This window comes from Cololabis saira, chromosome 20 (assembly GCF_033807715.1).
Source record: "Cololabis saira isolate AMF1-May2022 chromosome 20, fColSai1.1, whole genome shotgun sequence".
Classification (NCBI taxonomy): Eukaryota; Metazoa; Chordata; class Actinopteri; order Beloniformes; family Belonidae; genus Cololabis; species Cololabis saira.
In genome coordinates, this window is record NC_084606.1 from 2275648 (window position 1) to 2302873 (window position 27226).

The 27226-nt window shown below is 40.1% G+C and overlaps 1 protein-coding gene across 1 annotated transcript; it reads left to right on the forward strand.

Moving 5' to 3' along the window:
* Window positions 1-14805: 14805 nt before the first annotated feature.
* Window positions 14806-21753, forward strand: LOC133420909 (up-regulator of cell proliferation-like). Its single transcript, XM_061710791.1, has 3 exons — window positions 14806-14883; window positions 15039-15206; window positions 17080-21753. The coding sequence occupies exons 1-3, from the start codon at window positions 14806-14808 to the stop codon at window positions 21751-21753; spliced, it is 4920 nt and encodes a 1639-aa protein (XP_061566775.1).
* The last annotated feature ends 5473 nt before the right edge of the window (window positions 21754-27226 follow it).

Consider the following 27226-nt stretch of genomic DNA (forward strand, 5'->3'; position numbering starts at 1 on the left):
TGTCTACCCTTGGCTCTTAATCAGAATGAGATTACTTTGAAGAGAGAGCCTAGACAGTTTTGAGCTTCAATAATTTCATGAAATCCTAACAAAGGTCAGAGTGTTAGATCAGGTGTTTTAAGGCTGACGGTGGAGATGAGGCTGACGTAGACGTAGATTAAATGCAGACCTCAAACTCTCTCAAGATGGTGTGCTTGGCTGTGAACACTGCGTTTCTTCAGGATCGAGCAGAAATGGGGTGTGATGTCGAGAAGTATGCCTGCCAAGAACTGTAACCGGCTACCCTTCCAGGAGCACGCATAGCAAACCTACCAGTTTAATGTTGCAAAGTGCAACCCTGCAGTTGCAAGACGAGGACTGTAACCAGGGCAATGAGGGACGTTAATGTAACTATTATAGCAACAATGGCAGATATGTTAGAGTTCATGGAGCATCGTGAAGCTACAGAAAGCCAAAAGTAAAACACAATGAAACTTTCAGGATCTTTTTCCAACCCAAAGGAAGACAAGGGTTTATATCATAAACTTCACAATCATGGTAATTTGGCTTCCAAGCAGTTTAAAAAAGCTCGCTGAAAACATCTTAACGTACACTAGATGTTACATGACCACAACGGTCATCACATTGGTCCATTTTCCAGAGATAAAATACAAAAACTACACTTAGAAATAAGTGTCCCATTTGCAGAAAAATAAAGACACCATGTCATCAAACTGTTCATGCTGTAGGCAGAAACAGTCATCTCTATTCACTCACAGCAAAGCTTTAGTTCTGAGTTTAACCATCTTCAAATGCAACAGACACATGTGATGAGTACAGTTTGATTTTGTCAAGGGACATGTGGAATGGAAGGTTTCCTTTATCTATAGCCGAATTACATCCGGCTCATATAACCTTAAGAGTTTTAACAATAAAGACAGAAATAAATCTGCATTGTCAGGGTCAAAATATCAGTCCAAATTTCTCTTAAAGTAACAAATACACCATTATTAAACAGCCTAAATGATTAATTACCTTAGAGGGGATATTTGTTTTAAGTGCATCATTACAAAAAAAATACTGATTCATGAAATGGAGAAATGGAATACTACCAGTAAAGTAAAGTACATTAAAGTTTAGGCCTTGTGTGACTTCTTTTTATAATTTTTTTGTAGTACATTGACTTTGATTTTATCCTTTATTTCTATGGACAGTAATATACATTTTAATATTAACTTGCATCTGTAAATGAGTGGCAAGGTTTTATTTGCTGTAACTAAACTTTGATTGCTTCATTGGCATTTCTTTGGAAATGGAAATGAAAATAACTTGAGTATAAAAGCTGAGGCTCGATATCGTGCTGGCATTAGCAGGAGGGTCGCACCCTTCTCTTCTTCTCTTCCTCGCTACACCCGCAACTTAAGAGAACATATGTTGAGAAGTTTATTCCTCAGTTATTTGCAACGACACATCTTCAATGTGAAAGGTGTTTGTTATGGTAGGTCATTTTTCAGTTTGTATGTTCTCCTTTGTTTGATATTGTCTTACAAAGGTTTAATTGACTTAATTGCTGACAAATATGTACATTACTATTGATAATTATTTCATGCTTTTTTAATTTTTGCCTAGAGAAAGGGTTTGAAAACAGAACAAAATACAAAAATAGGACCCAGAAAAATGTTAGAATTTATTCCTTTCAGTTGAGTTAAAGACTTTTCTTAATTCTGAAGGAGGCCATGGACACACAAGATGCCAGCACGGAAGAAGAATCGAGTGAATTACAGCAACCAGACAGTAAGTATGACTGATGCAAGAAGAAAAGGAGAAATTCAAGAAAGCTTTGCAACTAAAATCCTGCTGTAGCGTCAACACAGATATTTGCTCCTCTGTTAGATGCCGCAAGTTTTTGCAAATTAAAGTTTTCCACAATTAAAAAGAAAGAAACACTGTATTCACCTGCTTTGCCGGAAGGGACACTAATTACTTTGGAGGTATTTGGGTTATGTATAGCACAATGATGGGAAAAAACACGTACAATAACTAAATCCTCCAGAGGGAACAAAATTGGTCTCATAGTATCTGCATAGAATATGTGACTTTCCTGATATCCTGAAAAGAGCTTTTTATGATTCAGTTTCAGCTCAGTTCAGTCCTGTTTATATATTGTCTATTACATTACAAATTGTAAAGTCGTGCTTTTTTAAAGACCCAGATTATGTATGGCCCCCGAACAAAGAAACAATAGCAAGTAAAAAATCAAAACAAAAAACCTTTATTTTCATGAAAAGCATAAACAAATTTGAATTCAGATGAATTACAAAAAACTGTTTAGTTTAAATAATGGAGGATCATGAAGCAATCAAATATTAATGGAATCAATTTAAAAACAGCAAATAAAGAATTAGATGTTTAAGGTGTCATATTAGCAAGGGTTTTGATAACAGGAGCTTCTGTAACTGGTTTTGAATTTAGGCTGTGCAGTCAGCTGCGTTCTCACCAGGAAACAGTTCCAGCTGTGAATCTGTTCCTGGAACAACGTTCCTACTTATCGTCAACTCTGGTGTGAGCCAGCCAGGTCTTCCTCAGGTTCACTGCTTCCACAAACACTTCCCAGTATGAAATCCAAGTTGGAAGAGTGGTCAATTTACGTTTGGAAATTAAAGCAATACATTTATTATTTCTAGAAGTTCTGTAAAAACTGATGTTTTCAAGCAAAGACTAATTACTTTCTGATAATGAGAATGGTATTTAGGGTCTCTGTTCGTAACCTCAAAATGACAGAATTGCATTGATGTTAAATATTTTGTTTTATTCTGCAAAGACCAAAAATATATCACGTTAATAATCACAGTTCACCACACAAGCTCAACTTCACCCTGGAGTGTGGGCTCTGGTTCTCTGATCATATTGATGCTCGACCTCCCTCGTCCCCGCACACACAGAGCAGCAGCCGCGCCCTCTGCTGGTCAGAGTTACGCACTACACACTGGTAGGTAACAATACTCTGTCAACCAATAAACCTCTTACCTTAACAGAAAACACCCAGATTATCACCAGGCTCTGAACATGACCTGTATTAACTGAAATGTAATTTACACATAATGAGGTACATGGTTGTGATTCATTGACGAGCCTTCCAGACAGACTGCCATGTTTTATTGATCCCTAAATCACAGACAGTGGAACACAACAACAACATTCTAATTTCACTGGAATGGAGGTTTGTACCATCCTCTAATTTTAAGACATCCCATTTATTTCCTAATTGCAAATATTAAAATTTTTGTCCCCTAGATTATTAGAAGTTTATTCCTGAATCATCATTTTACAGTAAATTGGATTAAATATATGATTCTTTGGGGTAAACATATGAATCAAATGTAATTTGTTTTATCATGGCAGTGTAATCATATTATAATCACTACTAAAGATCTTAGAGATCAACCAAAGACAATCCTGGACTGAGCTAAGTTTAATTGATCCAAGTAAACATTCTTTGAATGAGGAACTTTACTTATTATATATTAGTTAGGTTGAAAACATTCATAAAACCTGTAGGTTTTGCTTTCTTGCTAACAAAGGTACTCCAGCGCAAATTAAAAATCAGTCATACCTGGAATTTTTATATTTTTTCTTATGATATGAAAAAGTTGGATGAATTATCACATCTCATTGTTTGTTTTATTAATTTATATTCATTAGAAGTTAACTGTTTTAGAGTTCATAAAGCTGTACACAAATACTGCTTTATAAATTAAACATATACACAAGTGTTATTAAACATTGCTGAACAATTTTCTGTATAAACTATTTACGCTGAATTAACATTAAATAATAACAACACTAGAATGATGTTTTTCAAGTTTAAAACAGCAGTATTTACTTTTATTTACCTTTATTGTTTATAATAGTTTATTATAAACACACCTTTTTCTACACTTGCATAAATCAGAGTTCTCCAAACCCTGGTCCTCGTGGGCCCTGCCCTGAATGTTTCAGATGTTCCTCTGCTTCAGCACACCGGGATAAAAGTAGCTGGCTAGTCTGAAATTTCCGAGCTGGAAATCAGAGAAGCCAGTTGTGTTAGTGGTAGTGTACCGGCCCCCTGCTGGTGCGTATCTAGAGTTTCTGTCTGAATTTTCAGATTTCCTTTCTTGATTATTCACCTGTAAACTCCCTTTTATCCGACCATTACTTAATAACGTTTGAACTTAATATTGTCGATGTTGAAGTGCAAAATAGGACCCCTTAAAATCGCAGCTTCATGAAATTTGAATATGTTTAAGTCCACAGCGTGCCGAATCGGGGAACATTTGTACGATGTCTCTACGATAACCTGTTGCCAAGCAACAAGCGTCCAAAGTCAAATGGAATTTTTTTTTAAATTGAAAGTTAAATATTGCAAAAACCGTAATAATTAGCATGATAAAGCTGTATGGTCCTTTAGTTCCAATCAGGCCAAGTGTTTGTAAATTCGAACGATGTCTCTACGATAAAGTTCGCCGAGCAAAAAGCGTCCGAATTTTTGCCTTTTTTTTTTGCTTTTTGGCATTTAGCGTTGCCACGGTAACACTTTTGACTAAGAAAAGTAATGCCCATCGAGGCACGATGGAGACGCATCCAACGATGTATGCCATGCTTGGGTGCACATTCCGGTTCAGGCCGCATTAACGGATGAAAAAAGCGTGCGGAGAATAAGAAAAGGGAAACCTTTTCTGTATACTAATATATCGCCTTCATTTTCATGTTTTTCCGTTTTTTCCGGCCGTGTTTTAGTTTTTGGGGATTTTTTTTTCCACATCCGAGCGGGGTCATGCTGTACACCCGCTGGTGTGACGTGGGACTTTTGCGACTTTAGCTTGTTAGCAAAATGCTAGAAACATTGCCCTTTGGGCCATTCTGGACGATTGCAATATGGTCATGCCATTACTTGGCATGCCCATAATTAAAGCTGCAAGCAGTGATGAACGGGCCCTCGCACTCACGGCCACCGCCCCTGTGGTGGCAAAAATTGTTGTTCAAAAAGAATGTCAGGACACCTCAGCTGTCTTTCTGAAGATTTAATGAAAAGAGGAATAACATTCAATTGAATGGAGTCACACAGAGCAACCGGTCGTTTGAACCGTCTGTCCGGAATGAGCTGAAGAAGAAGATTAGACACAAGTTATTTTATACTTTGGGAGCTGGAAAAGACAAAACATCACCCATCACCCTGGCAACCGTGCCAGGCTCTGTGTCAAAGGAACATGACCTTGGCATAGGAATGAAAACAGGCAACAGACAGTGTTATCCCAAAATTTTCCATTACATTCCACCCCTTTTAGCATTTCATGCTAAACAATAATAAAATAGGAAATTTTGCAATAACCTACCCCGTGACCTTTATGCTCTGTCTCGCACCAGCCAAACGCTAGCACACCCATTCTCCAACGCGGGAGTTACAGAAACCCCGACAGAGGATCTTAGGTCACGGGTACAGAAGAGCCAAAACCTCTCCCTCCACTAGACAAAGGGGAGAGTCAAAAGACTCAATCTGTCTAGCTACCCTATCATAGATAAGGAAGGAAAAAACCCCCGTAGGGGAAAAACCCATTCTGAAATATAAACTAATCTACTTCAAACAATAAAAGGAGAAGATAAAAAATCAAAGGCACTGTGTGACTAAGCAGTTAAGGATAAAATGTGATAAAATGTAAAATAATAATAATGATAATAATAATAATAATAAAAAAAATGACAAAATTCACCATATGTCCTGGCAAAACCCTCCATGTTTTAACCCACCGTACCACGGGGCTAATGCTTGACTCCCTCACATCCTGTCAACAGGACATAACAGCTCATAATCAGTTCAAAACAGTATAAATGAAAAAACATCATCAACCTGAGGAAGGATTAATGCAGAATATAAATGAAAGTAGCTCTTCTTCCTCCATGGAAGGAGAAAGAGGTTTAACAGTGCAGTTTCCCACCCTGAAATGGAAAACCAGGACCTCCTCTGCAACTGCAACAATTCATTCAGGTGTCCGACAACATGTGTCACACCGATCTCGTTGGTCAGTGTTAACAGCAGCTCTTCTCACCAGCCAATGAGGGGCAAGTGCCGCCTCAGAATCGTGGTCAGGGGGAGGTGAGATTGTCGTGTAGTTGGTCTGTGACGTGTGATCGTGCAGGCTCTCCAACAGCAGCAGAAGCAACCTCACCCCTATGGAGACGACCAGCAGGACGCTGGTCGCCACCCTTAGGCCGCATCCGAACTGCCTAAGGGGATGGTACGGCCGTGGCCTCTCGATCAGGTGCATGGCGTGCGTGTGGATCAGGAACCCGTCGGCAGTGGCTGGCGTGGATCCACGTGGTACGTCTCTCTGCAACCTCGACTGCTGTCCCCGTCACCAGAAGCACTTGGAACGGTCTGTTCCGCCTCCAGGCTTTCCAGTGTTTACGTCTGAAGTCTTTCACCACGATGTAGTCTCCACTCTGAGGTCATGGAGTTTCGTCTCTGCCAGTTTGGGGAGGGCTGTCTTAACCTGCTTGTTAATATCAGACAAAACAGACGACAAGGTTGCACAATATCGTAACATTTCGTCTTCACAAAGGCCAGTCTCTTGCTGCTGCCTCTTAAACGGGCCCAATCCCTGTTTAAAGGTCTCTTGAAACAGGATTTCAAAGGGGCTCAGGCCATTTTTTGCTTCTCTGGCGTGCCACATTAGCACCACATTAAGCTGGGTGGTAGGAGCAATGTTGTCGTATATCTACGCCCATGTACTCACCGACCTGTTTCAGTGCCGCGCTCACAAACGGAGCGCCATTGTCTGAACTGATTTTTCGCCAGAATCCCCCGGGAATCCCTGGGAATTATCAGGTGCATCAAAGCCTTGGCCACTGCGGCGGAGTCCTGTCTTGTTGTGGGAAAAGCTTCAATCCATTTAGAAAACATGCAAATGATAACCAAAACAAACTTTTTGCCTTCACTGGGTGTAAGTTCAATGAAATCCATCTGCAAATGTTGAAACGTCCGTCTGGTGGGGGCGAGTTGTGTCTTCATATTCACTCCTATTGCGTATTTCACTCACCATCCCCCACCCCTTGACACATGAAACCGTGTGTCAATTAAGCAAAGTGAGGGAAAAAATTCTTGGGGAGACATGGCCGGCCGTCGGGCCCCATTCACACCCTGTTAATTACCCTGCAGTCCGCATCCTCCCAGGACCATATTTCAGTGTGCAAAGCCCGTAGTCGCAATTCACCAATCTCAACTGAGGTCACAGCCGAGGACGGAAGTAGCAGGGAGACAGCTCGTACTTTTAGAGACAAGGGTTGTTTGGACGCAGTTTCTTTTGCAGCTGCGTCAGCTTGAACATTTCATTGAGAGACAAAATCAGATTGTTAGTGTGATCATCACATTTACACACAGCAATTTGTGTAGGCAGGAACATTGTATCCACGTGATGCGCTATGGGTCTACCTGTGGAAAAATAAAAAACGTATCGGGGACAAAAGCCCCATAAAGCAAAACCTGCAATGTTAACTCACGTAGCAGGAGCCCTGGAAGCAGAGCCAACAACAAAAAAGATCAAAGTCAGCATTGTCAATTGCATCATCACTCAAATTCAGGTCTTGGGGAACAAATGGATGTTAGCGTTGCGAGTGGTTCTCCATCATCCGCTGTTGGCAAAAGGGTAAGGGTTAAGAACTTGCTGTAGCACTTGAAGTCATTTATTTATTTAGTAGTGGCATGACCATATTGCAATCGTCCAGAATGGCCCAAAGAGCAATGTTGCTAGCATTTTGCTAACAAGCTAAAGTCGCAAAAGTCCCACGTCACACCAGCGGGTGTGAGAGCCCGAAAAACCTGAAAAATGAAGGCGATATATTAGTATACAGAAAAGGTTTCCCTTTTCTTATTATTCCACACTCTTTTTTCGTCCGTTAATACGGCCAAACCGCAACGTGCACCCATGCATGCCATACATCGTTAGATGCGTCTCCATCGTTTGTTTGTTTGTTTGTTTTATTACGATCCCCATTAGCTTTTGCAAAAAGCAGCAGCTATTCTTCCTGGGGTCGTCATACACTCGTAGGTGACAATACAGTGTACACACAATACAAACCAAACAGAAGAAATACTAATTCACAAATATATACAAAAACACAAAAATTCACACATACAAAACATATAAACAAGAAAACATACAAGACAAGACAAGCTCCTACATTGAATCATCACGAATACTTTGTTACATTACAAAGATGCCATGACCCAACAATATGAGTTAAATATTTAATTATTTAATTAATTAGTTATTAAATATTAATTCTTAAAATTTTGTGTTGAATAATAATCTTTTAATTTAATTTTAAAACTTAGCACATTTTTCTGTTGCGTTATATAATCAGGAAGTAAATTCCACTCCCTCATTGCTCTGTATAATACTGTGCCAGCAGATGTGTTCGATTTCGGTAAGGTAAAGCAACCTCTAGCAGCATGTCTTGTTGAATAATTATGAGTTTCTGAACTGAAGGTTAATTTTCCATACAAAAGTCTTGGCATTTTTGAAATAATAACATTTCTTATAAAAACCATCAACAAGTACATAAATCTATTTCTTATATCTAGCCAGCAGAGACTGTCATGCATTTTAGCAACATTTGTCCTTCTTCCACATGAAAGAGCAACACGTGCTGCTTTATTCTGAGCCAGTTGGAGCTTTCTTATATTTCCCAATGATGTGTTTGACCAGACAACAGTACAATAATTCAGATGTGACAAAACCAAGGCTTGAATTACTTGATTAGTGGTTTGTGGCGTAAGATATTTTTTGCATCTCCTGATCATTGATAAAATATTTCCAATTTTTGTTACTATTCTCTGTATGTGTTTGTCCCATGTTAATGTATTATCAATAATAATCCCCAACAGTTTAACTTCATTAACTTGTTTGATTGTTTCATTATTAATGGTAAGATCAAGCCTTGGATTCGAACGCAATGTGTGGTTTGTTCCAACAATCATCCCAGTGGTCTTCGACACATTCAAAATAAGTTTATTGCTATTAATCCAATCCATAACTAATTTAATTTCCTCTCTTAAATTTGTATTTAAATCACTAATTGTTTCTTCTGATAAATAAATTGTACTATCATCCGCATACAATGCCATGTGTGCTTTATTTAATACCAAGGGGAAATCATTAGTAAAAATAGAAAATAAAAGAGGCCCAAGGCAACTTCCTTGAGGTACTCCATGTTTAACATACATTGTATTTGATTCACTTCCATTAAAATAAACGAATTGCTGTCTCTCGCTCAAATAACTATTAATTGTTAACAATGCAGAAGAAGAAAAACCATAACGTTTTAGTTTTTCTAATATTAACTCATGATCCAGTATATCAAACGCTGCAGAAAAATCAAGAAAAATAGCTCCAATAATTTTCTTTTGTTTGAGATTATTATACCAGTCGTCCACCATCTGAGTTAAGGCTGTTGCTGTAGAGTATTTTTCTCTGTATGCGTGCTGGAAATCAGTAAATAAATTATTCTTTGAAAAATAAAACTGAATTTGTTCAAACACAATTCTCTCCATTATTTTACTCAAAATAGGTAATAAACTTATTGGTCTACTGTTAGACTCAGAAAACTGCAACTTTTTATTTTTTGGTGTAGGTATAATTTTTGCAATTTTCCATCCCTGTGGCCATTTATTTTTTGTAAAACATAAATTAATTATATGTGTAATCACTGGGGCAACAATAGAAACAATAGGCTTGAGAAGTCTTACATCAAGAAAATCAACTCCAGGTGGTTTATTTTTGTAAGTCATTAACATTAACTCAACTTTTGAAGCAGTAACATTTTTAAAATTAAAAGTACAATCTTTATGCTCCATTATCTGATTTACTAATCTAACCGCTAGGTCAATGTTATTATGCTGTACAGTTCTCTTAAGTTTCTCTATTTTACTTATAAAATAATTATTTAAATGATTTGCAATGTCTTTAGGTTTAGTGAAAAACTCCCCTCCAATTTCTAAATAAGATGGTGTATACTTAGCATTGCCTTTAATTAAATAACTTAAGGTGCTCCATAATCTTTTACTATCGTGTTTAATTTCATGAATAATATTACCATAGTACTTTTTTTTCTTTCTCTTATTTAGTTTAGTAACAAAATTTCTTAATTTACAATAAACTTGCCAATCTGACTTAATACACGATGATAAAGCTATCTGTTTTGCCTGATCTCTTTCAATCATGTATTCTTTCAATTCTTTGTCCAACCATGGAGAGTTGATGGCTCTAACTGTTGATTTTCTCACAGGTGCGTGCTTATCTATAACATTCGTTAAAGTTTCATCAAAAACCTGAAAGGCAGCCTCAGGATCATCAAGCAGCAGAATATCCGTTAACCTAGCATTTGCAATATCTCTCACATATTTTTCTTGATCAAAATTTTTAAATGATCTCTTTTTAATTATCTTAAAACCTTCCTTTGGTACTTTTGTTTTCCTAACAATTGCGATTAAATTATGATCAGTGCATCCTATAGGCATCGATATAGCTTTCGAGCATACGTCTGGAGTGTTCAAATAGAGATGATCAATACATGTTGCCACTTGCTTGCCATTCTTATTAAAACTAATTCTTGTTGGTTTATCCATTGCTTGAAATAATCCAGAAGCTGCACATGTATCTATTAATTTCCTTCTCATTGGACACGACAAAGACCTCCAGTCTACATTCATATCGGCCATAAAATAGATTTCATCATTAGTACTACAAACAGAATCTAACATATCACACAATTTATCTAAATATTCCTGGTTAGCACTGGGTGGTCTGTAACCACATCCAATAAGTATAGGCTTGAGATGTTTTAAATGCACTTGCAACCAAATAACTTCAATGTCTGATTGCATTAAATCATTCCTTATTTTAGCAGGCAGATGGCTCTGCACATAAATACAGACTCCACCTCCATAAGCATTTCTATCTTTTCTATAAATATTAAACCCATCTACCATTACGGATGTGTCCTCAAAAGTAGAGTCTAAATGTGTCTCTGACACCGCTAAAATATGCAAATTATTCAACATTAATATGTCTCCCACTTCATTTAATTTGTTCCTAATACTACATATATTTATATGGGCCATTTTCAAGCCTTTCTTTGGTAATTTATGTAACATCAAACATTTCATTCAATTTTATACTCTTAGATTCACGACAGGAGCCACACGAAAAACACTTAACTCTATGACTAGTACAAACACATAAACACACAAATTTAGTAACACTTAGTATTGCCACCGCAATTCTATCACTCGTCATCCCATAAAAATAAGTCAAACTCCATTATTAGCATATTTAAATTAACTCGGTTAATTATCCATTTTATCTATTTACTTTACCACGAAAAAAAAACTCATTCTCAGTCAAAAACGAGAAGATGGATTAATATAATTCCCATTTTAATCTCAAATTAACTTAAAACAAGCAGTTATTTGCTAACTTCCTCCGTCAAAATTCAAATACTCCTGGACTCAAATCTCTCCACTGAACTCATAGTTTTAATTCAAACATTAACACAAATTATAGTAAATCTTATCACCTATACATCATTTCAAAAATATTTTTTTTATTTTTTATTTTTATTCCCAAATGTTTAATGCGTGCACACCGGCCAACAGATCGTGTGTCCTCAAACTTAACTTCTTAACTCCTTTTTAAGTCCAAAGTTCATTCCCGTTATCCATAATCAAGTTCCAGACCATTATCTATAGTGCAGTAAGTCATTGTTCGTCTTTATCCCCAATTACTCACAGCCATCCTGCGCTCTCTCTCCGATTTTAGTCCTCGCGTCATCATCCACTGTCAGATGGATAGATTTTTTCATCGTAGAATTTCTCAGCCTCAGTAGCATTCCGAAACATCTTCTTCTCTCCATTGAAGGTTATTATGAGAGTGGCAGGATGGATCAGACCACTTTGAATACCAGCCCGGAATAACTTGCCCCTGATGTTGCTGTACAGCGCTCTCCTCCGGGCTGTTTCTGTTGTAAAGTCGGGGAATATTTTCAGTTTCATATCTTTGTACTCCAAGACTTTCTCCTGCTTTGCTATTTTCAAAATAGCCTCCTTCGCCATGAAATGTTGCAGTCTAACGATCATCGGCCTTGGACCAGGGCCTTTTCCCGCAACTCTGTGCGCAATTTCTACTTCAGGTTGGCAGGGAAGCTTCTTCTGTCCCTTGAAAACCTCCTTCAGCAGCACAGTCATATATTCAGTTGCATTATCCCCTTCTACTCCCTTGTCAAGCCCAAAGACTCTTAAATTAAATCTCCGGCTGTAACTTTCCAATCTGTCAGTTTTCTCTCTCAGCTCTTTATTTTCTTTCTGAAGTATGCTGCACATATTCTGGAGCGTGCCACAGTCCTTCTCCAGCATGTTTATCTGATCAGACTGATTCGACAGTGCCACCTCCATACCGGTCACTTTTTCTGCACAAACCTTAACATCGCGCTTTATGGAGGCGAGTTGCGGCTGCAGTTCATCCATATGTGATTTCAGCTCCTCCCGTATGATCAAGCGGATCAAAGTGGACATTTCCTCTCTATCCATCTCTTTTACCTGTAGATCCACGCGTGCCACAGATAAGACAGGTGGATTGTTAACAGGTGGTTCGGGGATTGGCGTCTGCTTTCCTCCTCTTTTCCTTCTCGTAGTCATTAAACTCCCAAAAACGCACTGCTCCGGTCCAGGCTCAATCTCCACAGTTGTATCAAGAATCAGTTATTTCCATCAAGGTTTAGGCTACACAACTATTTTTAACCATATTTTACTTGGAGTTTTCAAGTTTTCGACGTCCTCAGCCCTCCAACATTCCAAACATTCCTCACATTCCTCACGTGCCGACGGACATGACGGACGTGAGGTCAGTCTGAATATGCAGTGTCCCTCGTGGCCTCGATGGGCATCACTTTTCTCAGTCAAAAGTGTTACCGTGGCAACGCTAGATGCCAAAAAGCACGCCCCATTAATAACTATTGGGATCACAGGAATGAATGAGTAAAAAAGTAAAAAATTTATATATATTAAAAAAAATTAAAAAAATACTTAAAATAAAAAAGCGAGGGGTGCTTTCCTTTCACTGCCGTCCCACCTGCCTCTTGCTGGGGCTCCCGGTCGGGCAACTGAAGTCTGGTGGGGGCTCCTGCTCGTTTCCCTGACGCCCCGGTCTGACCTCACCCCTCATTGCAAAACATAAATTACCAATTCTAACTCTAATAATTATCCCTTGCATTATCATGATATATTGTTTCATAGTGTATTATTATATTAAGTTATGATGTTAAACTATAGTATTATTACATTGTTATATATTATAGTATGGTGATATAATTTGGTTATATGTTATAATATTTTATAAAAATTATGTTATATTAGGATATTACTATATTATTATGCTATATTTATATGATATCATGCTACACCACTCTATATGATAATTATATATTTGTTTACTTTCGAATTAATATTCTCAATTCATGTATCTACTTTAATCATCTTATTTACACAAAAACACGCACGCACGCACGCACGCACGCACGCACACATGTCGTGTTTTGTCGTTGCTTGCACTGTATGTTAATAGATAAATAAAGAAAAAATAACGAAAAAAAATAAAAAAATAAATAAATAAATAGACTATAGACTCTATTGTTACCTCTACCCTCATTTCGTCGGAAAAAGAAAAAAAAAAGAAAGAAAGAAGGGAAAAAAATCCTACAGATATAACAGGGCCTTCGCACTGTAAGTGCTTGGGCCCTAATAAACATTATAATACTAAATAGACTATAAACTCTATTGTTAGAATCAGAATCAGAATCAGAATCAAGTTTATTAGGTCAGCATAGAAAACTGTTTTTGACTTCGGATACACCGGCGGCGACACGATGGTATTGTGCGCCTGTTCTCCAAAGGGTAACACTGGGATAGGGGAGGGGGGAGGAGAAAAAAATACATCTTCACACTGAATATCATACAATACACAGTATCAAGTTGCAAAAAAACACCCCAGTAGCACACAGAAACAACAACAGGCGTCACAGGTCTTGCATGTGGGTGATGGGGGGTGGGCAAGTCGGGGGGGGGGAATCCCGGCACAGTCCGTCTAAGTGGCGCTCGAAACCCGACGTCCGTGTCGGGGGGGGGGGGGGGGGGGGGGGGGTGGGGGGGTGATAAGAGGGGGGCCGACGAAGGCGTTGACATTAAAGGAAGGTGTATTTATCATTGTGTGTGTGTAAGCGGTAGTCCGTGAACATTTGCCCAGAGCTGCTTCAGTCAATGTCCTTGATGTTATCAGGCGGCTCGTACAGTTCTGAAAACAGGGTCCGCAGATGTTTGTGGGAGAGGGGAGGGCTAGTGTAGTGAGGGGAGGATTTACATTCCTCCAGGAGATTGTGAGCAGGAGCGGTCGGGCCAAGACCGCTCTGTCAAGGGCAAATTTGTAGAATTTGCAATTGTTTTGAAAAAACAGGCAGCCCCAGTAATTTTCCGTCTGCCTTCAGTCTCTGGATCATCATCTCCAATCAGACGAATAGTGATCAATTCCAGCCAAGCTGAGCTCCCAGCTTCTCCATGTTGTTATCAATCTTGTTAATGAGCTCGAACACCGCGGCCAGCTTGCGGTTCTGCTCGAGAATCGCATCCAGCTTACGGGCCTGCTCCCCAAACGTAAAAGTCAGAGCGTTGATCGCCTTGCTTGATCCTTCTGCCACGTCCAGCAGCTCTGAAAGAGCCAAAAAGGCTGCCGACGACTTACGCATATGTCGATACATCAGGAAACCCCCACCTCCGATCAAGGAGATAATCAGGAGAAATCCTGCGATCATAAATCCAAATATGTAGGCATCTTTTACGTCATCGATTGACATTATTGCCATACATAAAGGCTTCCAGGACTTGTATGAATCCATTGTGTATCCAGCAAAAAAATGGATACACAATGGATTCCCAACCCCCCCCCCCCCCTCACCTGTCTCCCCCCCTGTCCCCCCAGCTGACCGTGGAGGAGGTGATGACCACCACCGCCTACCTAGACCTGTTCCTGCGCGCCGTCGCCGAACCCTCCCTGCTGCAAACCTTCATGTCCTTCGTCCTGCTGCACCAACACGACAGAGTTCAGGTGCTGGACACGCTGGTGAGGCGGGTCAACACACCCTTCCAGGTACAGACGCACACGCACGCACGCACGCACGCACGCACGCACGCACGCACGCACGCACGCACGCACGCACGCACGCACACACGCACGCACGCACGCACACGCACACGCACACGCACACGCACACGCACACACACACACACATGTCGTATTTTGTTGTTGCTTGCACTGTATGTTAATAAATAAATAAAGAAAAAAAAAATAAAAAAAAAAATAAATAAATAAATAAATAGACTATAGAGTCTATTGTTACCTCTACCCTCATTTCATCGGAAAAATAAAAAAAAGAAAGAAAGAAGGGAAAAAAATCCTACAGATACAATAGGGCCCTCGCACTGTAAGTGCTTGGGCCCTATTAAACATTATAACACTAAATAGACTATAGACTCCATTGTTAGACAATTTAAATAGTGCAAATAATTACTAATGATAATTTACGACAAAAACAATGATTAAATGCTAAATAAAAAGGACAGATAAAGGAAATAATCATTCAATACAAACTAGTGGTAAATTATTACAGGAATAACTGTTAGACTTACAACAACAACATCACTAACAGACACTAAATGTCTTAAATACAAACAATTAAGCACTTCTTCTTTTTTCTTTATTTTTCCAACGAAATGAAGGCCTTTCTCCCCCTAAACATGCCCCAAAAGTCACCAAATTTTGCACGCAAGCCAGGTCTGGCAAAAAATGTGATATTTAATGGTTTGCATTAATGGGCGTGGCCTAACGGCTCAACAGCACCCCCTAGAAAACTTTGCGCCTCAAGCCCCATAATACGGTTTGACGTACATGAACAAAAATCGGTACACACCTGTATCATGTCGCACCTTAAAGAAAAGTCTCTTGGCGCCATGGCCGAAACCCAACAGGAAGTCGGCCATTTTGAACATTCTGAATTAATCGTGTGATTTTGGCGCAATTTATGCCATTCCTTCGAGAATTAATACGGCCCGAACCGTAACGTGCACCAAGATGTGTTATACATCAAAATGTGCATCTCCATCCTGCGACTACGTTACTTTCGATCTATAACATTACTTTTCTCTTTCAAAAGCGTTACCGTGGCGACGCTAGACGCCAAAAAGCGCGCCCCCTCTTCATCTGGTTGGTCCATATCTGATAGTTCCTACTTTCTGCAATAACTTTTGAACGGGTTGTGATAAAGACATGTGGGTGTTGTCATCGGTATTGAGTACTTGACCTTCATTGGCCTGAATTAGCCCGGCTCCTTCTTCTGATTGGTCAATATTTGATAGTCCCTATTTTCTGGCATATTTTTTGAATGGTTTCCCATAGAGAGTCGTTGGTAGTGTCATCTGACTCGGTTTTGAGTACTTGACCTTAATTGCTGCAAATTAGCCCCGCCCCTTCGTCTGAATGGTCGATATCTGATAGTTCCTACTTTCTGCCATAACTTTTGAATAGTTTGGTATAGAGAGTCGTGGCTGGTGTCATCCACTAAATGTCCAGGTCTGAAGAATCTACATGCAAGTCATACAAGCTTCCACTGCAGCCGGAACGTGCACAAAGGTGCAATGGCCCGTTCATCGCTGCTTGCAGCTTTAATTTATTCATTGTGAGAGCACGTGGTACCTGGAGCAGAAATCTGGGCCTTAGTAACCCAGTTGATGATAATCATTGCAGTCCTCAACATCCCTGTTCCCATATTATGTTTGTTGAGAACCAGCTCTCCTGGCTTTGTTGAACTTTATTGAACTTGGTTCATGGGTTCATATAATCAACAGTTGTGTTTAATATTTATGGGGTAGCTGGTTGATTTTAAACACTAAGCTCCTCTTGTAACTGCGGCAGTTTAAGGGCACAAGGCAATTATTTTATGAATGTTTTCTGTATCTCCACAGAGACGGACATGGAGAGCCTGTTGGAGGATCTGGGGTTGATGCCGTTCTACAGAGAGAAGCTAACACTCAGCAAGATCCTGGAGATTGATGAGAAGACCATCACTGATGTTCCTGTCAAGAGTAAATCAGATCTCCCTTGGTATTTTCTAAAGAAACTGATGATGGTTAATGTGACAGCTAGAAATTTGAAGTGCACACCAGCTGATGAGTCAAAGTATAATGATTCATCAGGGACTAAGTTAGATTTCTGTGATCTACTTCACAGTACAAAAACAGGTGACACACTAAACCCTCTCGACATAATCACTGCCCTCTTTCTGTGTTCAGATGGTTTTGTACAACAAGAAATGGCACTAAAAATGTCGATGTGTCAGTTCTCTGTGCCTCTGCTGCTTCCCAGCTGTGATACAGAACGGTGTAAGCTCATGCTGTGGGCCATGAGAGACATTGTTAAAAAGTACAGACCTCCAGCTCTTTCACAATCCAAGGGTTTCATTGAAGAGAGAATAGTTGATTCTCAAGTTCCAATGATCTCTTTTGTGAGACTGGGTAACTGCTCCTTGTCAAAGTCAGAGATCCTCAACAAGCTTCTCAGCAATTCTCAGCAGTACCACGACACCTTTGTTCACCACAACATGGAGGGAGGTGACAGTCCAAAAAGAATATCCAACGGACTGACAGAAATCACCTGGTACCTTCCTGGTGGGAACACAGACATCGATCTTTTCAATCAACCAGTGGCTGTTGCTAATCTTCATGGGGACATTGCTTCATTTGAAACACAATACTCCTTTCTGTGTCAGACATCTGCAGCAGTTTTTTTGTTCTTTGACCATTTGGACTCTGAGTGCAAAATTCTTACTAACCAGAACCAGAAAGCTCAAATCTTCTTGGTGGGAAACAGTGAGAGCAAGGACTTCAGCTTAAAAACACTGGAAAAAGTTGCAACTGCTTTAAACTTGACTGCAAGCAACTGCATTTTAAAGACAAAAGAGCAAAACATTGCCGATTTTATCAAACATTTGAGGAAAACAGTCAGAGGTGTAGTTGAGAACCCACAGATGAAGATGCCAATAGCACATATGGCTGACATTGCTCATGAACTGGGAATCCTGGTTGATGAAGACTCTAAAGAGTGTCAGGCTGGAAAAAAGAGTGCAGATGCCATCACTAAAGAAATTCAAGACCTTCTTCAGTACAAAGATGAACAACTTCCCCTGCAAGGCCAAATATGGAAGGATCTGACTAACTTAGAAAAAGAAGAATTTCGCCTTCAAAAACTTGGATCTGACAACGTAGAAATGTACAAAAGTCGACTTCAGGAGCAGAGGAACGAACTCCGGAAAAAGCAGAACTCTTGTGATTTGTCCCCAGCAATGACATGCTTCATCACTGCAATATCCAGACCAGGAATAGAAAGATGTTATTTCCTGAAATGGATGCGAATGAACCTTGATAACGTCTCTCGTTCTAAACTCTCCGCACTAAGAGAGCTGTATAAAGAAAAGAGCAAAGATTCTGCACATAAAAAGGAGGTGAAAGAAATTGACAGACAACTTTCCAACAGCTCTCTGGGGACTGAACATTTCTTCCGTGAAATGGGTCAGATCTATGAAGCTTCCCTCTCACTTCCAGAAACACACCCATCACGTAAACAATTGCAACATCTGCCCAAACTCTGTGCACAGTTGTTGCTTGATGGATTTCCTCTTGAACTTGTTGACGGAGATACATCCAACATACCGCTGAAGTGGGTGAGTGACGTTTTCAAGCAGCTGAATCACTTGGTGTCTCAAAAGAACAAAATACGGGTAGTTACAGTTCTTGGAGTTCAGAGCACTGGAAAGTCCACTCTCCTCAACACCATGTTTGGAGTGCAGTTTGCAGTCAGCAGTGGTCGATGTACTCGGGGAGCCTTCATGCTGCTCATCAGACTCAATGAAGACGTCAAAGGGAAATTTGGCTGTGACTTCATGGTGATCATTGACACCGAAGGCTTAAAGTCACCAGAACTTGCTAAGCTGGAAAACAGCTATGAGCATGACAACGAGCTTGCAACGCTTGTGGTGGGGCTGAGTGATATCACCATTATCAATATTGCAATGGAGAATTCAACTGAAATGAAGGACATTCTGCAAATAGTGGTTCATGCTTTCCTCAGGATGAAGGAGGTGGGCAAAAAACCAAAATGTCAGTTTGTTCATCAAAATGTTTCTGATGTTTCTGCTCATGAGAAGAACCTACGAGACAGAAAACTGCTCCTGGACCAGTTAAATGAGATGACCCAAGCAGCCGCCAAAATGGAAAAGAGAGAGAAGAACAGAAGCTTCACTGATGTGATGGAGTACAGTCCAGACACGGGGAACTGCTACGTTCCTGGACTCTGGAATGGAAACCCACCAATGGCACCAGTCAATGTGGGATACAGCCAGACTTTATACGAGCTCAAGAAGAACATCATCCAACAACTGGGAGAGTGTGTATCATCTGCTAATGATTTGTTGGAGTTTAAAGAGTGGATGACCAGTCTGTGGAATGCTGTGACGCACGAAAACTTCATCTTCAGCTTCAGAAACAGCCTTGTAGCTGACGCATACATGAAGCTCTGCACAGAGTTCAACGGATGGGAGTGGGAATTCAAGAAAGCAATGTACAACTGGATTAGCAACGCAGAAACAAAGATTTCCAACTTTGGTACAGTTGCTGCAAAGTCTCAAATATCTGATATGCAAGAATTCCTTCCTCAGTTAAAACATGAAGCAACCACAGAGCTGTCTAAATGGGAGAAGAAGCTCCTTGGCAATCTGGAGGAATACTTCAAGCAGACAGATGGGCATGTCTATCTGGTTCAAGAACACAAAGAGGAATTTAAAAACAGTGCAAAGAGGCTTCGTCGAGAATTGGAAAATTCTGTCGTAAATCAGCTCACAGCAACAGCTGATATCAGACGGGGAATGAAAGAAGTGGACAAAATCAAGGAGAATCACACAAAAGAAATAGAAAAGGCAGTGAGTGATTTAATTACTGAGTGTCGAAAGAAAAAAGTCCAAATGATAGACAGAGAGTTAAACAACGAGTTTGATAAGATGTGGAAAAAAACATTGAGTAAGATGTCTTTCCCTGATCTGAAACGCACAGATGTCTTCACAGACGTGGACCACTGTCTGAGAGCAAATGTGACACGCAAAGGGAGTCATGCATGTCAACTCCTGAATAAAAAACCTCTCCAAGAGTTTGGGTTGGAGCCTTTCATCTCAGAATACAAATCTGAAGGACTTGCAATCAAAATTAAAGAGAAAGTCATGGCTTGGATGAATCTAAATCGTGTAAACCCAAGACAAAAAGTGGCTGACAACATCATAGATGCTTGCCAAGACTATGTAACAAACAAAAAGAAAAGAAAAACCAACTACCACAATAAATACATCCAGGAGATCCTTCACATCATTGATGACATGTTGAGCAATGCTGATGTTAAGACAGACATTAAGTTTGAAGTTCCTCTAAAGCAGCACATCTGTGCAGATGCAGCCAGAAACTTTCAGGGAATGCATGAAGACTTCATGCAAGCAAATGACCCCAAGATCCTTCTGGATAAAAACAAGGAAAAGTTCTGTGCAGATTTCAAAGATGTTTTCCACAAACGAGACCAGTGCCAGAAGAAGGCTGACGAGTTCACAGAACAATGTCTGAAACCTGCTGTTGAAGACTTTGTCTACCTTTCTCTGGGTCCGAATATCACCGAAGAAATGATGAGAAGTAAAGCGTTCAGCACACGAAGCTCCTTCCAGGGTTCAGTTCTGATGGATTTGCTGTCAAAGGAAGACTTCAACAGCTATGTGGGCTGCATTCTCTTTTATGAGGGTTATGTCAAAACATGGATACTTGGACAAATAAAGAAGCACTTCTCAGATGCATCTAAAACATCTGGATATGAGGAAGAATATCTCAAATCAAGCATCAAAAATATAAAGGATGCCATGAAAAAGGCCAAATCAGAGAAGAGTGCTGACCTGAAGACATTTGTTGAACACATCTGCAAAGAACTCGGTGATAAACTGGTCATTTCCCAGGATGCTCTTGGTGCCTTCATGATTCTGAACAACGCTGACCTGGAGCAGTTTGCTGGTTGGTTAACTGACTCTGTGGAGAATATGGAAAAAACTCTTAAGAAGAAGTTTAAAGACACAACCTTTGAGAGAAAACTAGAACATCTCCGTGTGAATCCTCAGGCTGAGCTTTTCACCAGAGTGGTTGGTTGTGGGAAACAGTGTCCGTTCTGTAAAGTTCCCTGTGAAGCAGGAGGAGGCAAACATAAAGAACACCATGCTTCCCTGCATCGACCACAAGGTCTGGGTAACTTCAGGTGGGACAGTTCAACAAAACTTATAACTGACATTTGCACATCTCTTGTGATCAGTGACATCACATTTCGCTGCAGCGAAACCAACATGGAAGCTCATCCTTACAAGACTTACAGGGAAATCTTCCCAGACTGGCACATCCCACCTGATCGGAGTCTTGAGGCATCAGACTTCTGGAAATATGTGATGAACAAGTACAACGAGAAGTTTGCTGAAGCATATAAGGCAAAGCCAGCTGACATTCCTGAAACTTGGAAGAAAATTACAAAACAACAGGCAGAAAGAAGCCTAAAAGACGCATTTAAGGTCTGATGAGACTGATTATAATCAACCTCCGTCTCTTTGAGGGTGAAAGTGAACCTTCCACTCTGGATGTCGTGTCTTTTTAATGTTCTTAAAGTTTCTTTATAAACAACTTCAAGTTTGGTAACACAAATAGATAGCAAATCAAAAAGGTTTAAAATTATGATATGAGAAAACTGATCGATGTGGCTTACTTTTATCACATTTTCTTAACGAAAAGTCATCTGATTTACTTTTCTGTGCAACTATTTCTTGTCATTAAATCATTTCTTACAAATTAATATTTACCAAATCAAAGTAAAGATTTCCATTAGTTTGTAAAGGTTGAAAAACAAGTTTTATTTTTATTTTTACTTTTTTTGTTAAAAACATTGTCATGTGATTGAGTTTATTCTTCTTTTTAATCACTTTGGGAGCAGCAGTGGTTTTTAAAAGTAAACATGATATTTACTCAGTTACATCTGAAATGAAATTTTAGTTTTAATACAAATCTCACATTACAAAGAAAGTCAAATACTTTTTTCCAATTGACTTAAAAAAAAAGAAAATGTTCTGTTGTTATTATTGTCCATTCCAGAATGTAAACCATTACGATCATGACTGTACTTACTTTTTGGCATAATTGCATGTCCTTTCTTTTTATCTTTTCTTTGTTTTTAGCTTTCAAAGTACAACAGCTACTTTGCTGAAGTGTATCATTATAAAGTGGACTTTACAGTATTTTGGAGAAATATCAAAGAAAACGTTCAAGAGTAACCAATTATGACTGTAAACAGCTTTCATCACTTGTGTTTATAATAAACCTTTTCACTCGTGAATATTTTACTCTTATTTGATTTGTCAAAGTGTTTAAGAAAATCACTGACTGGCTGATTTCTAAATGTCTGTTAATTATTGTCAGTATATGTGGACACTTAATCATCAGAATTAAATAACTAGTTAGTGTTTATCTTTATTGTATCTTTGTATGCTGTACAGCACTTTGGTCGACCTCGGTCGTTTTTAAATGTGCTTTATAAATAACATTGAAATTGACATTGACATTTATTGACTAATAAAGGTTTATGCTTTCAGTCAAAATTGTGTTTTTTGCCGTCATTAAAAATAAATCCTGTGTCTCATATTTGAACATTTAATCTCAGTGTTTCACTTTCATGGATATCTCAGAATTACTCCACATGCGTGACACCTCACAGCTCAACTTATTGAACAGTTGCAGGATTTAAAGAGTATTAAATCCTCATTTCAGCAGATCAGTCCTGAGTCCTGACCTGTGACCTGCGTGTCACCTCCTTCTCCACTACTTCGTGTTACCAGCTTTAATCACAGATTACACAACGTTAAGCGACAGACTTAATAACACACTTCAAGATCTCTTAGACCCGTTAGTTCAGCTTTGTTCATCTCGTCCACATTACTGGGGAAAAGAAAGTTCATGACTGAATCCAACAGGATTTATTCAGCTGAGAACTTTTCAATGTGACTTCATGATCCTGCTGCACCTACAACTTTACCGTTATTACCTCCATTACCAGATTTGGTAGCTTAAGTAAACATACTTACAAAGTACAACTGAGAGGAAAAAAATACCAAAGTAAAACGGTTGTATAATATTCTCCAATAATTGTGTTTTTGTTTGAATTGTTCAAATTCCAAGTATTTGGTTGAGTGACATATAAAGGATTAAGGTTGGTCACTGTTTCTTTGTTTGGGAACAATTCATAGATTAGATGATTTGTTTTTATCAAGATCGTTATTTATTGTACAAATCAGTTACACTACTGTGTCATTCGATTTATGTTTGTTTAGTGTAAGTGCAGTGTAACCCAAATTACTTAAAATAGGTAAATTATATAATTAGATCCATTATTTGTTTCTATTCTTACTTTCTTTTCTTTTCTTTAATCAAAATGAAACATAATCAGTATATTAATTTAAACATGAGAGGGAGATTTATGCGTGTTTTGGTCAAGCAAGGGTTAAGTTTCCTTTTTCCAACACAGTTTGATGAGCTCCAATGAGAGCCAATTTCTTTATTTCTCCTTTATTTTTTTCAGCCAATCAGCAAAGCTCTAGCCAGCTCTTGTCCCTCCTTAGTGTCAGCTCCGCCTGGTTCGCTCTCTTGCTTTCTGCTGCCGAGTGGAGCTGGCGTGTTGAAACTTTTCTATCGAGGACAGAGCGAAAACGGAGGGTTTACTGAGCTGTGACGTCACACAAACATTGAGCACATTTTTTAAATATTTTTTATATTACTTATATTTCTTGTATTTCTTATTGTTTGCACTACTATTTATCTTGCACTGGAGAGGTGATGCTACCTCTAATCTCACAGTACCCAGGTACACTGATAATAAAGTATTCTGATTCAGCATCCCACTCGATGGCGGTCAGGTTTTTGTATGGGGGGAATCCAAGGACCAGTTCAGCGATTCCAGATTCCAGTGTTCCACTGGATGGTGAGCTAATGCCGGGCATACACTGTGCGATATTTTAAATCGTATGAGACTGCCCCATCTCACACTGCATGACTAGATCGCGGAGTTCAAAAGTTCAGAGCCCACGATTTATGTTCTCACACTGTACGACCCGATGCTCGGATGCTCCGTCTGCTCACACTATACGATCATAATCCTCCCGTCGGACCTCTGTTACTGGAACTCGAGGCCGGTTTTGGGGCAGGGGTAGGCTGTTCCAACCCAAACGTGCGTCCTGCCCACCCGATCAAAGGTTATGGGATCCTTTATTTATTTTTTTTTTATTTTTTTTTTTTTTTAAGGTTTTTTTGGGCTCTAGTGGCCCTTTATTGGAGATGCAGATTGGAAAGGGGTAGAGAGAAAGAATGGGGAAGACACGCAGCAAAGGTGCGCGGGCTGGATTCGAACCCGCGACCGCTGCAGGAGGACTGTAGCCTCAATATATGGCCCGCTGCTTAACCCACTGCGCCACCGAGCTGCCCGGATCCTTTATTTTTTTATAATTATATATATATATATATTTTTTTTTTAAATCCCCAAATATCTGTACCGTTTCTGATTGGGTCGGCACTGCGCATCATTTTTTGACACAACAAAGAACGCATACCGCAAAAGTTGTGTCTCGGCGGAGGAACCGGCGTCCCAGCAAAATGAGAAGAGAAAAAAGAGTTGTTCCGAACAGCAGACAGCGCACACACTGAAGGCTGATTTATGGTTCCGCGTTACACCAACGCAGAGCCTACGGTGCAGGGTACACGGCGACCCGCACTGTACGTGGAAATGCAGTCTTTTTTTGCTATTAAAACATGCTTTGTAATGTGAATTGGCAACACTTAAACTGCAAATAATATTTTTTGACGTGACATCAGAGATTGCGCATGCTCTCTGCGAAAGGATGAGTCCAATCGGGTCATAGCTGCTTCAACTGTGCGACTCCTTCACGAGGAGCGACCAGGATTTCAAACATGCTTGATTTTCTTGCGACCTCACAATTTGTGATCGGGAGCTCGTCGTGAGGTGTTAATCTCTCGTTGTTACCCCACGTACACTGCACGAGGCACGAGCAACGATTGGGTCGAAATCGGGCCCGATCAAAAAAAAGTTGCACGACTGGAAAATCGGCTCAAAACGAGCCGATAATCGCACAGTGTCTGCCCTGCCCCAAGATCCTAGGAGACGATATACTGTACACACAAATACACACTCACACATTGATGGACTGCCAATTCCCTGCTGTACGAGTGGTACGGAAGGACAGACAATCACACGGACACACTTCTCATTGGACGGACTGCGTTACACACCTATCCTCAAGGGCCCCAACGGTACCATTTGAACTTAAAAGGACTATATCATTCTATTTATGCACAATTTTTTATTTTTTTTTATTTTTTGTTACTTTGGGGGAAATTTCTATATTGGTAAAATATTGTAATTCATGTCAAAGTTAAAAAAAAGGCTTAAAATTACTAAAGTCCCTTTTAAATGGTAAATGGCTTACACTTATATAGCGTTTCCAGCTGTACTCCTGCAGCCCCAAAGCGCTTTACACTGCAGACGTTCACCCACACACGCACACATTCACACACCGGTTGTCGGCGGAGCTGCCATAGACAACAGCGCTGGCCTGACAACCAGGAGCAACCGGGGGATTCAGTGTCTTGCCCAAGGACACTTTGGTGGACACAGGAGGAACTAGGGTTGGAACCACTGACCTTCAGGTTCATGGGAAACTGTGTTTTGTCTCATTTCTCTGATGTTATTCCTGCACCTAGACTCAAAGCGTCGTTCTTATTCTTCTGAAACTAACCTGAACTATTTTTAATCTTGGTTATTACCTATTTGAGCTGTATAAATCAATATATGCACTACAGCAGCTTTCACTCTTACAAAGGAATAAACAATGTTGAATGAACACATATTGATGTAGATTCTCGGCTGGTAGAACAGTAGAAGTAGAAGTAGAAGTAGAAAGGGGGTTTATTGCCAAGTTTGTTAACACACACAAGGAATTTGTTGTGGTGATTGGTGCAATACAGTAAGAATAAAAATAAAAATAAAAATATAAAAGCAAACAAGTATATGGAGATAAAATAAGAGATAGAATAAAGTAAAATGTATAACAGAAATAAACAGAAATGTACAATATGAGGATTAAAAAGTGCTGGATATGAATCTTTACAAAAAGTGACGTAGGATGACAGATGACAGATAAAATGTATAAACAGAAATGAATAATATAGACAGAAATGTAGATTATGGGGTTCTTAAAGTGTCGGATGTGAGTCTGTGCAGATGTGACGGGGTTGGAATATTTACGTTAATGTAACGTAGAGTGGGATGGGGGGGCAGTCCGTAGTAGTCGGGGGGGGAGGGGGGATCGGGGCTTTGTTGACGAGGACACCTGCAGACGGAAAAAAACTGTTTTTATGGCGTGAGGTTTTGGTCCTGATGGAGCGCAGCTCCTGCCAGAGGGAAGAGTCTGGAACAGTTTGTGTCCGGGGTGGGAGGATCTGCTGCAATATTTCCTGCACGCAGGTCAACAGCCAAACCCACTGAGCTGCTATGTCATCGTTACGCCCCGTCTACTAGTCCCAGGAGGACTACCCCCACCCAAGACCCTGCCTGCACTCAAGATCTCTGTGGAAGACGTGTGTGTCGGCTGTTCCAGATGCAGAAGTTCAGGAAGGCTCCAGGCCCGGACGGCGTTTCGCCCTCCTGCCTGAGAGCCTGCGCCGAGCTGCTGCTCCCACCTTCACACGGATCTTTAACCGGTCCCTGGAGCTGTGTGAGGTCCATGGAGCTGTGTGAGGTCCCTGCAGCTGTGTGAGGTCCCTGCAGCTGTGTGAGGTCCCTGGAGCTGTGTGAGGTCCCTGCAGCTGTGTGAGGTCCCTGCAGCTGTGTGAGGTCCCTGGAGCTGTGTGAGGTCCCTGCAGCTGTGTGAGGTCCCTGGAGCTGTGTGAGGTCCCTGCAGCTGTGTGAGGTCCCTGCAGCTGTGTGAGGTCCCT

What these genes read in the sequence shown, in the direction of transcription:
- LOC133420909 (XM_061710791.1), top strand. Translation starts at nt 14,806, where the DNA reads ATGTCGATACATCAGGAAACCCCCACCTCCGATCAAGGAGATAATCAG. An exon ending in GCGATCATAAATCCAAATAT is followed by an intron (nt 14,884 to 15,038) that starts GTAGGCATCTTT and finishes CTGTCCCCCCAG; the next exon opens with CTGACCGTGGAGGAGGTGAT. An exon ending in GGGTCAACACACCCTTCCAG is followed by an intron (nt 15,207 to 17,079) that starts GTACAGACGCAC and finishes ATCTCCACAGAG; the next exon opens with ACGGACATGGAGAGCCTGTT.